Below are 16,819 nucleotides of genomic sequence, written 5' to 3' on the forward strand. Positions count from 1 at the left end.
GGTACAGTGCAGCTGCATAGAGATTGGAGGGCTATATACCTGAGTCAGAGTGGTCTGACTCATGGATATAGTGCTATATGCTATATTCATTAGTCAGTGCTATTGCTTCTTAATTTGAGAAATCGCCACAGTCAAATACATAATAAAAACTTACCAAAGAGAAGCTTTTCTTTTTGGTTCCATGGTAACGATTTTGGTCACTGTTAGAAGGGTTTTTCAGAACTACTTATGTATGTTTCTAGGAAGTCAACTTTTGTGGACCAACAATATTTGCACAAAGTCTAACCAAACTCACACTGGTTAAGGGGCTGAGCAAAGGCTTATACTTAGAAGCTCAGCGGGAGTGGCAGTTAATCACAACGTTTCTCAACAGATTTACCACAGTGGGTAGTACAAACAAATATACTTATTTCACAATGCTGATGCATTAAGCTGAGAGTACTACAAAAACCGAAACCCTTTAAACATAGGCACGTCACAACATGAATGTTAAATGACAACACTTTAGGCAAAAAATACTGTTATTAAATACACTGTTACAAGGCGAAAGCGTGTGGGGGCAGATATTAGAGAAAATCGACAGCCTTATAAAATGATAAGGCTCGCCAACACTTGTAAAATTAACTTAAGTAATACAACTGTAAGCCGTTTGTAAGATGTTGTCCTTTTGCTGAGTTTATAAGCAAATTACTGGTATGTAAACTTCCCCACAAAAAAAAAAACATGTTGGTGAACAAGAGAAACGGTAGAACACCTTACAGCCCAATGAGCGGATCTTGTCAATCCTGGGAATGTACTAAATAGCACCCCAGTCTGGGCCCCGGGGGTAGTGAGAGAGAGAGAGGGAGGGAGAGGGAGAGGTAGAGAGAGGTAGGGAGAGAGAGGGAGAGAGAGGGAGAGAGAGGGAGAGAGAGGGAGAGAGAGGGAGAGAGAGGGAGAGAGAGGGAGAGAGAGGGAGGGAGAGAGAGGGAGCGAGAGGGAGAGAGAGGGAGAGGGAGAGAGAGGGAGAGAGAGCGAGAGAGAGCGAGAGAGAGAGAGAGAGAGGGAGGGGGAGAGGGAGAGAGAGAGAGATCTACTCCTAGGCCCCTTCTTCCACAGAAAGGGGAGATAAACCATGTTCTTGCCCTTGGACTGAGATCACAATAATAGGCTGAGAGAAATAGGTAATAACCAATTACACCAAAAGAGTTTAGCGTAGCAGCTGGGAAGGGTAGTTTTAGATCATACATATGCAACTTTAATACAAAAGTGAACTGAACTAGTTGCCCGATTGACAAGATACTTCTCTATAGTTGATTTACATAATTTAGGAATGGCACTGTTAACAGATGCCTGTTGGATAAATAGACAAATATTAGTGTTTACATACAGTAACAAAAGGCCCTGGTAACAGATGCCTGTTGGATAAATGGATACATATTAGTGTTCGCACATAGTAACCAATGTCCCAGGTAACAGATGCTAGTTGGATAACTAGACAAATATTAGTGCTTTCTATACATTACACATGGCCTTGGTAACAGGTGTCTGTTGAATGCATATTAGTGCTTGCCATACTTGACAAGTGAATTTGGTAACAGGTGTCCATTGAATACATATAAATGCTTTCCCTACATTACAAATGGCCCTGGTAACAGATGTCAGTGGGATAAATAGACAAATATAAGTGTTTTCTATACATTCCACCTGGCCTTGGTAACAAGTGTCTGGTGAATAAGAGAATGCATTACTTACCGTAAAAGCATTTCTGATGGTTGTATCTGCTTAGATTCACATGCTGTGCATAGGTCCGACATCCAGTGGTCACTGCGGAGTATTGCATTTTGTTTTTCGTAGTCGAAAAAGGGGACGTCGACAAGGCGTGTCTGAAACACTATCCCTATAGTGACGTGCGTTGTACCCACAATCCCTCACGCGTCGAGGTCCCTCTGTTTGTATTTTTCTGCCCTGAGGGAGCCTTCTAGACGTGAGTGAGTACAGAAAAGAGAGAGATATATAAAGGAAGTCTATGTTCCTTCCATCCGAGCGGGGAGGAAGGGTGGGCGCATGTGAATCTAAGCAGATACAACCATCAGAAATGCTTTTACGGTAAGTAATGCATTCTCTTCTGATGTTTGTTAATCTGCTTAGAATCACATGCTGTGCATAGACTAGCGAGCAGTACCCGGAGTTGGCGGTGGGTTATGAGAAGGAACAGTAGAGAAAAGGTGTCGTAATACTGCCTGTCCTACCTGGGAGTCAGATCTAGAGTGTGCATCTAGACAGTAGTGTTTTGTAAAGGTGTGCACAGAACTCCAGGTAGCCGCTTTGCAGATGGACTCAAGGGGAACATTTGCAATGAATGCTATGGATGCCCCCGTGCCTCGAGTAGAGTGTGCTCTTGGCCTAAAGGGCAGTTCTCTCTTAGCAAGAGTATAGCAGAGAGTGATGCATTGAACAATCCATCTAGAAATAGTGTATTTTGAAACCACATCTCCTTCTCTTCCTGCTGCCACCGAGACGAAGAACTGATTAGTCTTCCTCAGTGGTCTGGTTCTTTCAATGTAGAACATGACCGCTCTGCGTACATCTAGTGTGTGCAGAGTCCTTTCTCCCAAATTGGAAGGATTTTGAAAGAACGTTGGTAGTTCTATAGATTGGTTTACGTGGAATTTAGAAATAAATTTCGGAGCAAACCTAGGGTGAGTGCGTAGAACCACTTTATCTTTGTGAACTGTAACGAAGGGGTCTAGAATAGAAAGAGCCTGAAGTTCACTTACTCTCCTGATGGAGGTGATAGCTATTAAAAAAGCGGTCTTAAGCATGAGGTGTTTAAGAGATGCTTTGTGCATGGGTTCGAATGGAGAGCCCATGAGTCTGGTAAGTACCACATTAAGGTCCCATCCGGGAGCTGGGTCAGCTATCGGGGCGTGTATTCTCTTTACTCCCTCCATGAAGGCCTTTATAACAGGGATCCTCCACCACGACACTTTGAGTTGGGAAGTGGTGTATGCAGAAAGTGCAGCTAGGTGGACTTTAATGGAGTTAAACACTAGACCTGAATCCAATAGGTGGGTCAGGTATAGGACCACATGTGTGGGAGAGCAGTCAATAGGGTTGATGCTTTTACTCCTGCACCAGATGACAAATCTTTTCCACTTGCTAGAATAGCAGTGGCGAGTGTTCGGTTTTCTGGCTTCCCTGAGGATGTCCATGCATCTTTGCGGGAGTTGTAGATGTCCGAACTCTATGATCTCAGGAGCCAAGCTGCTAAGTTCATGTTCTGGGGGCATGGATGCAGAGTCCTGCCCTTGTCTTGAGACAGCATGTTGTACGGGCAGGGGAGTTTTACTGGGGGGGGGATAGAGACATCTCCATCAAGTGAGCGAACCATGGTTGTCGTGCCCACATTGGAGCCACTAGTATCAAGGTCACTTGTTCCTGGTGCATCTTGTGCACCACTCTGTTGAGAAGGGGAGTCGGGGGAAAAGCGTAAACAAATTTCCCTGACCATTGCATCGACAGACCGTTCCCCTTGGATTGGTTCTGGGGGTACCTGGAGGCGTAACTTAAGCATTGTGAGTTTTCCAGGGTTGCGAACAGGTCTATTTCTGGGAATCCCCATTGTGTGAAGACGTTGAAGACGATGTCTTCGTGCAGGCGCCATTCGTACTCTTCGGGCAGGGGGAAATCTCTGCTGAGACTGTCTGCCAGCAGATTGAGTTCCCCGGGTACATGTAGTGATAGTAGGAACATGTCCTGTTTGAGAGCCCACTTCCATATATTCTGGGCCAGCTTGGACAGGCCTGGAGAGTGGGTGCCCCCCTGCTTGTTGATGTAGTACATGGCTGTGGTGCTGTCTGTAAGGACCATTACTGTTTTGCCTTGTAGGTGTTCCTGGAAGGCTCTTAGCGCCTTGAACACAGCTAGTAGCTCCAGTAGATTTATGTGTTTGGATGCTACGTTCGGAGTCCACACTCCGTGAGCAGTCTGATGGGATAGGTGCGCCCCCCATCCTGTGAGGGATGCGTCTGTGGTTAGAGTGGCTTCCGCCGCGGGTGTGGCAAAGGGTTTCCCTTTTTCCATGTTTTCCTTTGTCCACCACCGTAGCGAGAGAACCAAGGCTTGCGAGACCACAACTAGATCCTCCCATAGTCCGCTGGCCTGACACCACTGGCTGTTGAGCCACTCTTGCATTGGGCGCATGCGCAGGCGCGCGTGAGGTACCAAATAAATACACGACGCCATCATTCCTAGCAAGCGCATTGCTTTGCGTACCGTCACCTCTCGACCGGTCACATATTGAGGGATTTGAAACAGCATGTTTTGGACCCTCTCTTTGGAGGGGAAGACGAGGCCGTCCTTTGTTTGAATTAGAGCCCCTAGGAATTGCTTGATTTGACTGGGGTCTAAACTGGACTTCTTTTCGTTGATGGAGAAGCCCAACTGGAACAAAAGGTCTACCGTCTTTTGGGTATTGGAGAAGCATGTTTCGTAAGAATCCCCTGTTATGAGCCAGTCGTCGAGGTAAGGGTAAACTGGGATGGACAACCTGCGCAGGTGGGCCGCTGCCACTGCCAGCACCTTCGTGAATACCCTTGGTGCTGATGCTATGCCGAAGGGTAGCACTTTGAACTGGCAGTGTTTGCCCTCTATCATGAACCTGAGGTATTTTCTGTGCGCTGGCAACATTAAAATATGAAAGTATGCATCTTTCATGTCCAATGTTGTCATGTAATCTCCCTGAGAAAGCAGTGGGATCACTTCCTGTAAGGTTACCATACGAAACTTTTGGGGTTTGATAAACTTGTTCGCTGGGCGCAGATCTAATACAGGGCGCATGGTTAGATCCTTTTTGGGTACAAGGAAGTACACTGAATAAATACCTTCCGTTACCTGAGATAGAGGCACGACCTCTATGGCTCCTTTTTCCAGCAGTTGTTGTACTTCTTGGAGAAGGATGGCAAGATGTTCCGGTGTCATGCGACGTCCCCTCGGGGGTCTGTAGGATGGGGAACTGTTGAATTCGATACAGTATCCGTGGGCTACGGTGGAAAGTACCCAACGATCTGACGTTATCTCCTCCCATGCAGGAAGAAAGGATGTTATCCGGCCCCCGACCGGTGTGTTGCATGGGAGGGGACGCGAATCTTCGCGTCACTTGGAGTTGTTGGGGGCTTGGGAGCCTCTGGGGGTGGATCCCCGACCTCTCCCTTTATCCCGGCGTTGGCCTCTTTGGCTGTACTGCCCACTATTGGTCTGGTAATTGGTGGCAGGGTATTGTTGATGCTGACTTTGTTGTTGTTGTTGTTGGCGTTGGCCACGAAAAAAGCGTTTGTTGCCATAGCCGCGTCTGGTAGTGGGCTTAGAGATTTGGTCAAGAGCCTTGATAGTATCGAACTCTTTTTTAGCCATCTCTAGAGCTTCATCCACCGCTTTTCCGAAGAGGTTAGAGTCTTCCACAGGTTTATTTATTAAAGACGCCTGTGTCTCCGGTTTAAACCCTGAGTTGCGCAGCCATACATGGCGTTTTAGGAGTATTCCCTGCACCAGGGAACGTCCCGCTGTTTCTGCCGCATCCAGAGAGTTTTTTACAATGCTCTGGTTCACCTGGGTTCCTTCGCCAATAGTTGAAAGTAGGCGTGTACGTAAAGGCTCCGGTGCTTTCTCGGCGTCCTTGCGCAGTTTGGCCCACTGCGCGTCTGCATAGCTAGCAAGCAAAGAATTGTTGTTCGCAATTCTTGCTGAGAAGGCAGCCGAGGAAGTTACTCTTTTTGCAAGGGCATATAGCCTTTTGCCCTCCTTGTCAGGGGGTGCCTCACTGGTGGAAAGTGGTACCCCTGCCCTCTTTCTAGTATTAGATACTACTAGGGAATCCGGAATGGAATGTCCCCTAATGTAGAGCGGGTCTGAGGGAGAAGGAGTGAAAAGTTTTTCAATTCTCGGATTGACCCCTCTGATCAATGCGGGAGTGGCCAGCGAAGGGATGATTCCTCTCTTCACTGAAGCTAGGAGGGGAATGGTCTGGCTGACCGGGGGTTTCTCTTTAATTACTCTTTCCACAAAGTCTAATTCTGGAGAGAGCTCCCCAGTGTCCAGTTCGAAATGTGCTGCTGCTCTGCGCAACAGTGCATTGAAAGTGGGCTGATCGTCAATTGGAGACGTGTTCCTAACCGGTGAATTGTCAGGAGGATTTAGGTTTAGGACATCAGTGTCGGAATATACTGATGGGGATTGCCAGGGGTGCGAAGGTCCTTCTTCAGTGTCTTCTCTGAAGCCTTCTTCTATAATGTCTGGCCTGTCTTCCAGACATTCCTCCTGGTTCTGTCCTCCTTCATCGTCCATGAAATCATCCTCCTCTTCCAAGTATTGTTCCTCCCCAGTGAGGTCGTATACGTTATGGAAGTCTGAGGCTGTGTCCACCTGGGGATTGACTAGCCTCGGATTTTTGGCCCTGGGGTCCTCCTGAGGCCCTTCTCTAGTCCTCTTGGGAGTTTGAGAGGTCTGGGTATTCATAAACCTTTCCATCCTCTCCATACAGAGGTGGAGTCTTTCCATGGTTTCATGGGGTACCCCAGAGCGGTCTGGCGGGGGAAAAATAGAGTCATCTAGCTGGAAACGGCTCGACCTCTCCCAAAGCGTCGAGGAAAGTGTCCCGTCGCCCTCCGAAAAACCTTCAGGTGTGCTGGGTGACCCCCCGACTGAAGGGGGTAGTCCCTGCCTTTCTTCGGGCTTTTTCGGCGTGTCTTTCGAAGTCTTTGTGTGCGTCAGTGTCGCCGGGGTGTTCATCCCCATAAGCAGGGCGTGAGCCGAGCCCGTCGGGGCCGGGGACAGACGACGAAGCGCGCAAGCGCTCCTTAGAGGGGGTTTCGACTTCCGTAGCGGAGGTCGTGTTATTGCGTTCCTCGTCACTGTCGGTGGTAGCAGCGGCGGGTGAACCTTCGGCCTTCGACATCGCATAGGCCGCCCACCTTTTAACCCTACGGTCTTTTAGAGTTTTAGGCTTAAGAAGCCGACAAGCCGCGCAACCTTCCTCCTTGTGATCGAGGGGCAAGCAGCGGTTACACCGTGAATGCTTGTCCTTCCAAGTAAATTTGCCTTTGCAAAGCGGGCAAAACCTAAAGGGTGTCCTCTCCATAGCCGAGGCAATAAATCGCGATAAGCACCCCAAGGGAAAGGAAGGGGAAAGGGAAAGGCATTCTCAGAAAAGACCCAGAGATGTCCCACGACCCCACTCTCCCTACTGTATATGGCCTGCGAGGCCAGGCCACGTGTTCGGCAGCGCCGAAGGATTTCCTCCGCTCGACCCTCCGTCGAAGATTTTGCTCGGCGGAGAACAGCTTACAACTGCGTCGAGGGAGGGATTATTAATATTATGAGAAAAAACGACCAAAGGTCGAGGTGCAATGTCTCTCGAGGAGCTCCGCGTGAAGGCGACCAGAAGCTGGGCGGAAAAAAACAATCTGAGGGACCTCGACGCGTGTGGGATTGTGGGTACAACGCACGTCACTATAGGGATAGTGTTTCAGACACGCCTTGTCGACGTCCCCTTTTTCGACTACGAAAAACAAAATGCAATACTCCGCAGTGACCACTGGATGTCGGACCTATGCACAGCATGTGATTCTAAGCAGATTAACAAACATCAGAAATATTATTACTTTCTATACATTAAACCTAGCTTGGCAACAGGGGGTCCAGTGAATAATTATTAGTGCTTTCCATACTTGACAAGTGACTTTGGTAACGGGTCTCCATTGAATACATGTAAGTGCTTTCCATACATTACAAATGGCCCTGGAAACAGATGCCAGTTGGATAAATCAACAAATATTTGTGCTTTCTATATATTCCACCTGGCCAGTTGAATAAATATTATTACTTTCTATACATTACACCTGGCTTTGATAACAGGTGTCTGGTGAATAAATGTTAGTGTTTTCCATAATTTACCTAGGTAACAGGTGTCCATTACATACATTCAAGTGTTACTTAGGCTTTACCATAGAAGCTAACAGAACAGTGAAAAGCCTATCTACCGTTGAAACAGGATCCAACCCCTACCCTTATGGTAGCTGCAGTTTACCAGAAAGTGTACATCAACACAGACATACAAAATATGGCACACCCGAAATCCTTCCTTGTGGCCATTAATGAGACCTGTAGTTAAGGCCCATAACTTCGACTTTTAACCTTATGATTACCAGTCCATAATACCAGAGGTGAAGTAGGGCATTGCAGCCCCCAACGCTGATATGCTTGCACATTTCTGCGGACAAATGTGTAAGACCCGAGGATTATGGACGGGTACCAGCTCACAGATATAGCTTTGTCTCAATCTCCTCATAAGTATGTGACTCTCCCTCTAAAAAAACACGTTAAGGGCCAGTAGCATTTAATGGTAGCCTTAGGTGTGGCCCTGATGTAGTATGAATGAGACTGACACGTATCATGGACAGCTCCCCCAACTAATGTGTGATTCAGCACCTAAACTGGCCACAATAAAATGAGGTGACTAACTTTCCTCATAACCGCTCCACAAAATCGGCGGTGGAAGGGGCGAATTGTCTAAATGACACTGTCCAAAAATTGAACTTTTGGAATTCTTCTAGAAAATCGTGTTCTTCTTATAAAAGTGACTAATTGCGCTATATAATAATTCCCTACACTTCACACACTAAACGAAAAAACTCCAAGAGCAACTAGGTGGGTATAAGTGCAGGCCCCTACTCACTCCTGGCCAGTTTCAGTTATGCAAAGTACGATTGTTCTATGCCTCACAGAAACCTGTTTTTAGTAAATCTTTTTTGCTCCGATGCCCAGTCACACGGACTGAAGGTCACTCTTGTGGACTTGTGTTTATATATTATTTTCTTAACCTGACTAAAACACAACTCTGAGGTACCCACAAAATAAGGCACTAAGCTAGGGCTCTGGGCCTCAGTTCCTCCCCACGTATCCAACGCTCCCCTGTTCCTACCTCTCGGCTGAACAGGGACACAGGGACAGCCGTTTCAGGGAACTGTTAAGGCACTGCGCTGATCTTACTGCTGGCCCGTTTCCCACAGGATCCGCACACCAGCTGAAATGCCTCCTCATACTAGAACTCCCTTGCTGTTCCTCCCCTGGGAGGGGAATAAAATAATTCACAAACTGAAGAGGCCTGTATGGGCTGAAACACAGGGGCAAGGCAGGGATTCAAGAATCCCTCCAGCTTTATCTCTCCTCAGCGCCGTCTCCCCTTTGCCGGCAAACCGCTGGCTTTTTTTGCCTACCTGCGCCATATCTAGTCCTCCATATCCCTGTGGTGTGGGAGGGAACAGACAAATATTAGGTCAAATCTCCTCAGGGGTAAAGCAAATCCCCATTCAACTTGTAAACACTAGTTTCCCAACCCGGGCAACCTACCCATGTGAACCAAAAGTAAAACGAAACATGAAAGAGATTAAAGAGTTATTTACACGATATTCGCATATAAGGACCACAGAAGTCCACATAAATAACACATAAAACTGTCGCACAATGTGCAACTAAGAGACACAAAACCCCCCAAAATCGAAAAGAAAGGAAACACACAGTATAACGCCACATTACAAATAAGATTTTATAACGGCATGGTTACATTTGAGACCCACACATGTGCATTGTTATTGGTTTTTTTTCATTCAATTCCACTGTCTTTACTAAACCCAGAATATATAATGGGTTACACTTTTATCACGTAACTTGCTGCATAGCGTGCTCTTTAGTACAGGGATATGCGCACAGAAGATGAAAGATTAATGTGAGAAGAGCTAGGTGCTTTTAATCGCTAATGCAGATTTACAGCACCCAAGGAAAGACGTGATAGAAACCTTTTTGAAGCAACCCGTCTGATATGCAGGACACGGCTATACTGCCAATGTAGTGGCATACCTCAACTCTTTATATAGGTGTGGCTGTCACTCGTGTGACCCAAGATAACATTTCTACTCAGTGAATGCTTCTTCTGATGAACACTCTCTGCCTCCTCTCTGCTGCGGGTAGCTCAGATGAGACGGTAACCTCTCATGCCCTCATGAGGGAGGACAATGAGGCATGTACCCCTGAGAGGGAGATGTCAAACCTATTGAACATTTATTTTGCAGGACACCCGCTGGGCGCAAGTGGCTTTGTCGAGAGGGTTCCTCACAGGCTCTCAAGGGGTAGGGCCTAGAGGCAGGTTTCCCTGCGGCAGAGAGGAAGACAAAATCATTGTACTTGGTTGGAATACCCCTTGCAGTAATCGGCGATGAGCCTCCTGGGTTCTCCCTGTGGGGGAGATTAAGTCATACTGGGTTGCTTTTTTTGGTGGGCAACCATGGACCATAGATGATTTTTGCCTCTGGTTTCTTCTTTTTAACCTTTTTGCTTACTTGCTTTCTATGTATGTCTTCATTTAACACATCCCTGCAAAAGAGTATGACACTTTTGATCAAACTGAGATGTGTTAAGCAGAAAATCATTGCTCTGTTAGGAGTTACTACAATCAGAAGAACAATCACTTCACACGGACCCCTATTAACCACATCAAATTGGTCTTCTATTGTATAGATTTTCTTGTTTTGTGCCTGAAGCAGTGTTTGATAGTCACCTAACCTAAGACATTATTACATTTTCCTAGGCTTCATACAAACTTTGATAAAAAAAAATGTATCAACATGTTATCCTTGTTTGAAACGCATGATTTTCAAGAGCAGGTTTATACCGTTTTCTGGTGGTTCTAGGGTGTTCCCCCTGTAATTAAGCCTAATGTGTAAATGCATTGATAGTGTGGGATATATTGACCCACTCAATGGCATTGCCCCACATCACTAAGCTGCATTTGCGCAGAAACAACCACAAAAGGGTTGCGCTGGCTCCTGTGAGCGCCATGGCTCAAAACTGCGTTTTGCAACCACAACAAAAATGGCTGCACCGTCCTGCCAAGCACACATCAGGCAGGATGGAACCAGGGGGCACATTAAAGGAGATTGCAAGTGGGTTCCCACATAAACAAAAGGAAGAAAGTAGAAAAAGCAGCGTTGCTTTGCTGCAAAAGCCAAAATATCCATTGAAAAGAAACCCTTTTTCACCTTAAAAAAAAATGCGGCTTTGACGCTAATTCCCTCTGTTCCTTAAAGCCACTGTGATTAATAAGCCCTACCAAGCCCTGTGCGTTTCACTGTGCCTCAGCAAAACTAGGCATGATTCTGAATTGACAAGCCCAGTCACAACAAATAAAAAAAAATGACAAATCAACCAGGAACCTTAATTTTACTCGCACGGGGAACACAGTCATTTTCTTTGCAAAAGTATCCAAAACTCAGCTGTTCAGAAAGAGACTCACTAGCCGAGCCATTCAAAGTATCCGTGCTTCAGACAAACTCCAGCACTTCAAGAGAATAACTATAGTTGCAGACAGTGTGTGAATCTGCTGGAGATGAAAAGTTGAATTTAAAAAGGAAGGGCAGCTGCACCAGGTGTAAAAAAATGGGCTTTTGCAAACTAAAGAAGAACAAATGCCTGTGCGTGGAACAGTACACTGGTGAATGAAAGCCTGCCAGTCTTTGACAATATGAGGGGGTGTTCTGAGGGTGAGATTATATAACATGGGTTATTTTATGCAACTGGCATGCTTTAATACTGGATCTAAGATCAGAAATGAAAGGTTAAAACAATAGTGACTGGAGTTGCAAGTTGAAAAACAGGTTTTCTGCTTGGAGAGGTGGCACCAAAAGGAGGGCTCTCTCTCAGCAGATACTGACAGCCCCCTGATAATTACAGGGTTGAACAGACTTTCGTCTCTGCTGGGACCCGGACAATGAAGCTCCTTGGGGAAGGAAGCCTCAAGTGTGAAGGGGCAATATAACTTCAATCAAGGGAGAAACCCCCACCATGCTCTGAAGGAAATGACAGTTGGCAGCAGTTGAAGTTAAAGAAAAAAAAATGACCCCGGGGACAAAGGAACTGCCATTTGTTCACAAAGGCTATTTCAGGAATAAACTTTAAAGACTTCTATCTATGCAGCAAGACTTTGAAAAATTTTAAAAATATTGCAGTGTAAAAGTGATTTTTTGTGCTTTCTTTCGAGACATGATAGAACTCACTGACACCTTGGGGCAAAAAGGGCAAAGTATTGAGGATAAACAGAAAAGTATCAATGTTCCAAACATACATTTTTGTACATATATCCCTTGGGAGAATGCGCACCTGTGTATAAAGTTAGGGAATTTTGGGCCGAATCTCTCATGCTCTAAATTACCAAAATGTGGCAGAATGGCGAAACAAGGTCCCACAGACTGGAGGATTGGACGGATATGTGCTGCACAAAATATGTAACCTGTGTATATAATTTGCCAAGAGATTGCAATGGTGTAAATGTGTGTTTTTGGCAAAATCGGATTTTAAGTAAAGTAAATGTGGGAGTTTTGGACATTGTAAAACTCCCCTCATAAATCTGACATCATTCCCTTGGAAATCCAACCAGTTGAGAGCAAGGCGGAGATTAGCACCCCTGTCCAATCCAAGGAGTTTAGGGGCGTGCTTAGTTAACCCTGCCCAGCCTATATTTTGATGATGCAATTATGCACTTAAAATAAGGGTCCCTGACAAGACTCTACACACACACTCTTCCTGATTTCCTGTCCTGCGTTCCGGTACCCGTCATCTTCCAGATCCAGACTCCAACTACCAGGCCAAGCATTGCTGATCCTACTCCAGGTCCCATTGCAGCACCCAAGCAGTGCTGATCCCGTTTCCAGCAAGGCCTGCCACATAAAAAACTCACTAAATTTCCCATTAAACAGGGGAAAACTGTGGTACCTTTGGGATCCTGATCCAGCCTGGCTTGCTGCCACTCACTGCATGCGGCTGCAATCCTGCTACCCATCTGACCTATATTATCCAGTGATCAGAATTGCCAGTCCAGAAGTGCTACCCGGTAACCAGAACTGCCCAGCTGTTTGCCAAGCGCCCTGCCGTGTAGTGACCAGAACCATTGACTGTCAAAATCCAAAAACTCAAAAGTGGACTGTGAGTATCAAATTGGCACCCTATCTAAACTCATAGCTTATCTTGTCTTTGTCCTCATCCCACTATCTAAGTCACCCTATCCTTATCCTGATACCTTGTTCAAACTGTCACAATCATTCTTGCAACCCTGCCATTGATTTCTAGTGCTAGCGCCATCTCTTTAGTAATTTGTCTTGTGAAATCCTAAACCATTAATCCTATTTCGAATGATCGGACTGGTTCCGCCAGGGCGGGCGCTGGGGCGAGAGGGTTGAACTCGCGAATCAACCCTAGAGCTTACTGTGTCCCTCCTTGGTGGCCTAGCCTGAATACTCTAATGTAGAGTAAAACTGCTCTTCTCACAACCTGATTTCCTTTCCTTTTTCGCGCCTTCATTTACTCAAAGTGCACCTTCTTAGATCTTGCATAACTTATTCAATTTACCAGCTCAAGACTTACTTTCACTTTCATAGTGTACCTGCGATCCATAGCTATCCCCCAACCAAAGAAACCGCCTTGCGATTTACAATATTTCACCTGTTTTTCAAAGAAACCGTTTTAGTAAATTTACACGGAAAATGGAAATATTTGCAAGTTTCCGATGTGTCATTTTGATTGTAAACTGTTTTAAATCTTCCATTCATTTTTCAGACTGTATGTTCTTGCTAATCCATAGCTTGTAATTGTTAGTACCTTTACATTGTTGCTTTAGTGAAGAACTGTATTTGTTTCAAGGGTTTTGCACACATCCTTATTTTATTCATCCATTTCCGAGTGTCTTTTTTAACATTGCAAGGGTTAAAATCCATTTTTCACTCTTATTTGGTGAGGGAAGGTCGGATTTGCATTACATTTTCAGCTCCTTATTTTCATATCCATTCAGAATTGATTATTTGTGGGTTGAAGGTACTTTGCAGGGGGAAATCCTAACTTGGGTGCTATCAGTCCTAAATCAAAAGTACTCCTATCCTGTTGTGCTGTGTATGTACTCCACTAAAGTCAAACCCAGTGCATTGCTCACATTCACATTTGTAACTATCACTCCATTGGTGATTGCTGCCCTATATGAAAAGTGTGTGATTTATTTTGAATTTTAAATAAATAAATATTGCATTTGACCAACCAGCCTGGTTCATGGTCCAGTCTGACACAGGGTATTTGAAAAGGGGGTGTGATATGAGTGGTGTACCATCCCAAAATTGAATCCACATAAATAACGAGAAAAGCACTTCAGTTAGGCACTACATACTAGGCCGAAACTAAGGTGTCCGTGTCGCATGATTGAAATCCTTTACAATAGTACCTGAGAGGAACATTATCACTAAGTAACTTATTTTTTTCATGCATGTATATTTGGCACAAAGAGCGTAGGCAGAGGAAAGAATAAATGAGATTCATAATGCAGTGCAAGTAAATTAATTTCTTTAAATATATACAAGATTAACACACATGTGAAAAGGTCTAGTCCTATAAAGAACTGTTCTAGCACATGAGATGGATCCATAAAACCACCACTGGTTGATCCAGCTTGCATGTGCAATTTGCAAACTCATCCAATTGTCTGAGGTGTAGATTAGAGGATTAGGGACAGGTTTCCTATTTTGAAAAAGTGTACAGGTTGTAATATTTTGCAGACATCAGCAGGGTAAAGCATTAACCAAGTAAAGACCAAAATTAACACTAATAGGATGGGATTAATATGTGTAATGAAATAAAAAAGGTCCCAACTTAATAGATGACTATCTATACATTGAGCAGTATTCCCCCCTTTACTGCGTCCAAAAAAACATAGCCTGCTTACCTTGTCTACATTTACTTCGCCAGACATCGACTTTGTCAAGCATTTACTTCTTCATGCCTTTACTCTGTGTGCATCTTCACATTGTGAAGGTGGCAACGGATGTGGTTAAGGCTACCTTAAGGTTTGGTTTGGAGTCAAGGGGACAGGGAGGAAGAATATGCGGTAGAAAAGAATGGGGAACAGTGGGGGGGGGGGGGTCGCCCCTGTAAAAATGAAGGGAATGCTAGGAGAAGTGAACAACAGGAGACATAAAGGTATGGAGGAGTAAAAGTATCAATGTGAACATATGAGTAAATGCAGCCAAAGTAAAGACATACATCCCATTGAACTGTGCATTTCCTTCAAAATTCATATTTTTCATAGACATATACAAACACCTTTATTTTCTTTGTGGAACAAAGAGGTGTTTTCTAGTAATTGACAATTTCTTTTACAAACATACCAGGGTTGTGGATGCGATCCAAAAGCTTCACAGAACGGGCACTGACAACTCCACCAACATGGACAAGGAAACCCAGAGGAAAGGTTGTCAAGGTGAAAAAGGGAAACTCCTATAAATGATTAAAAACAAGGGCTGTTAAGTTTGCCCAAGCACGGTTATTTTACATGACACAACATAATTAAAGTATTCAAAATGAAGACAAATGAGCACTATGCTCAACAAAAAAACCTTTTGAGGTACATTTCATTTGGAGGCATTTGCCTGCAAAACAATCTTGCAGTTTTTAGAGTACACCCTTCATGAAGTTGTGCCTATTAAAGGTAGAGCATCTAAGAATAAATACATGTTAAAAGAAATGGCTGCAAAGCACATACATTGGAGGTATATACTCTTAGACAGTAAAGTAAATAAGGAATTGACTTGAACTTTGTGTTGTTCAGTCCAAAAAGCGTTCACATTTCTTACACAACACATGAAATAAACCACTTGCTAAACCCATATCTTTAGACAAATTCATAACACAAAGATGCATGGACAAAGTTCAATGTATGACTATTTTTATAGAGTAGACATTTAATGAATAAGCAAAGCCTGTGTAGTGTTAGGTGTATACTTGGGCTTGTTTTTTTTTTATAACAAATTTTATTGGGTTTTGAAAACAAACAAACACAAACACACTGTCGATACAGGTCATTGACTGTTTCCCACCCTCGTTGCTTACAACATTTTGAATCTGAGTTCACTGCCCCTCTGCAGGAGCTACATTCGTTTCCCCCGCTTTGAGGGCACCATAGACGTCGAGGGGCGCCACAGTATATCTTCCTGTAAACTTGTCCAAAGTCACCTTTCAGTGGTCGTCTTCCCACTTTTGCCATACTTTCTGCGCCTTTGCCAGACATCCTCTGGCCGTGTATACCCTGCGCTCCATTGCAACACAGACGTCTACGTCTGTCATCCATTGTCCATAACTCAAGAGTCATCTCCGACCCCCATTTTTGAGCGATGTTTCTTTTGATAAGTGCGGTAGTGGTGAACACAAACAGTTTTTCATATCTTGTCAGGTCAACTTCATCGTCTATTCCCAGCAGTAGTATGACTCTAGATAATTCGTTACAACATGCCCCCCAGAATTGTTGAATGTGTGTGCATGTCCACAGTATGTGGAAGAAGGCGCCTTCCTCTGTTTTGCATCGCAGACAAGTTGGGTCGTTTATCATTCCCCATTTATAGAGGGCTACTCTTGGATAGTATACTCTGTGCAATATCTTTAACTGAATCAGCCCAAGTCTTGACGATATGGCTACCTCCCTAGGGAACATCAATGCCATGACCCATTCTTCCGGTAGTATTGCACCCACATCAGTCTCCCATTTGGTCTGTAGTGCTAGCAATTCTGTCGTGCCAAAGGAGGTTATGGCACTATATAGGACCAACGTCACTTTTTGGGTGATTCGCTCCGGGAAAAGGTTCCTTTCTATTGGGGTAAATTCCGGCAGTGCGGTCATATCAGGGAGGTTACCTTGTAGTGCGTGTTGCAATTGGGTGTAATGGTATTGTTCGGTTTGGGGAAGTGCAAGGCGGAGAGC

At 44.8% G+C, this 16,819-nt stretch overlaps 1 protein-coding gene across 7 annotated transcripts in view; it reads right to left on the minus strand.

Moving 5' to 3' along the window:
* C2CD5 (C2 calcium dependent domain containing 5) overlaps window positions 1–16,819 on the minus strand; it is a 2,654,621-nt gene that overhangs the window by 1,850,467 nt on the left and 787,335 nt on the right. For all 7 annotated transcript variants that reach the window (XM_069628452.1, XM_069628454.1, XM_069628457.1 and 4 more), the window contains one exon: window positions 15,234–15,342. In XM_069628452.1, coding sequence (XP_069484553.1) covers window positions 15,234–15,342 — 109 coding nt within the window. The remainder of the gene's footprint in view (window positions 1–15,233; window positions 15,343–16,819) is intronic.

The sequence above is a fragment of the Ambystoma mexicanum genome, chromosome 12 (assembly GCF_040938575.1).
Source record: "Ambystoma mexicanum isolate Mex_15411 chromosome 12, UKY_AmexF1_1, whole genome shotgun sequence".
Classification (NCBI taxonomy): Eukaryota; Metazoa; Chordata; class Amphibia; order Caudata; family Ambystomatidae; genus Ambystoma; species Ambystoma mexicanum.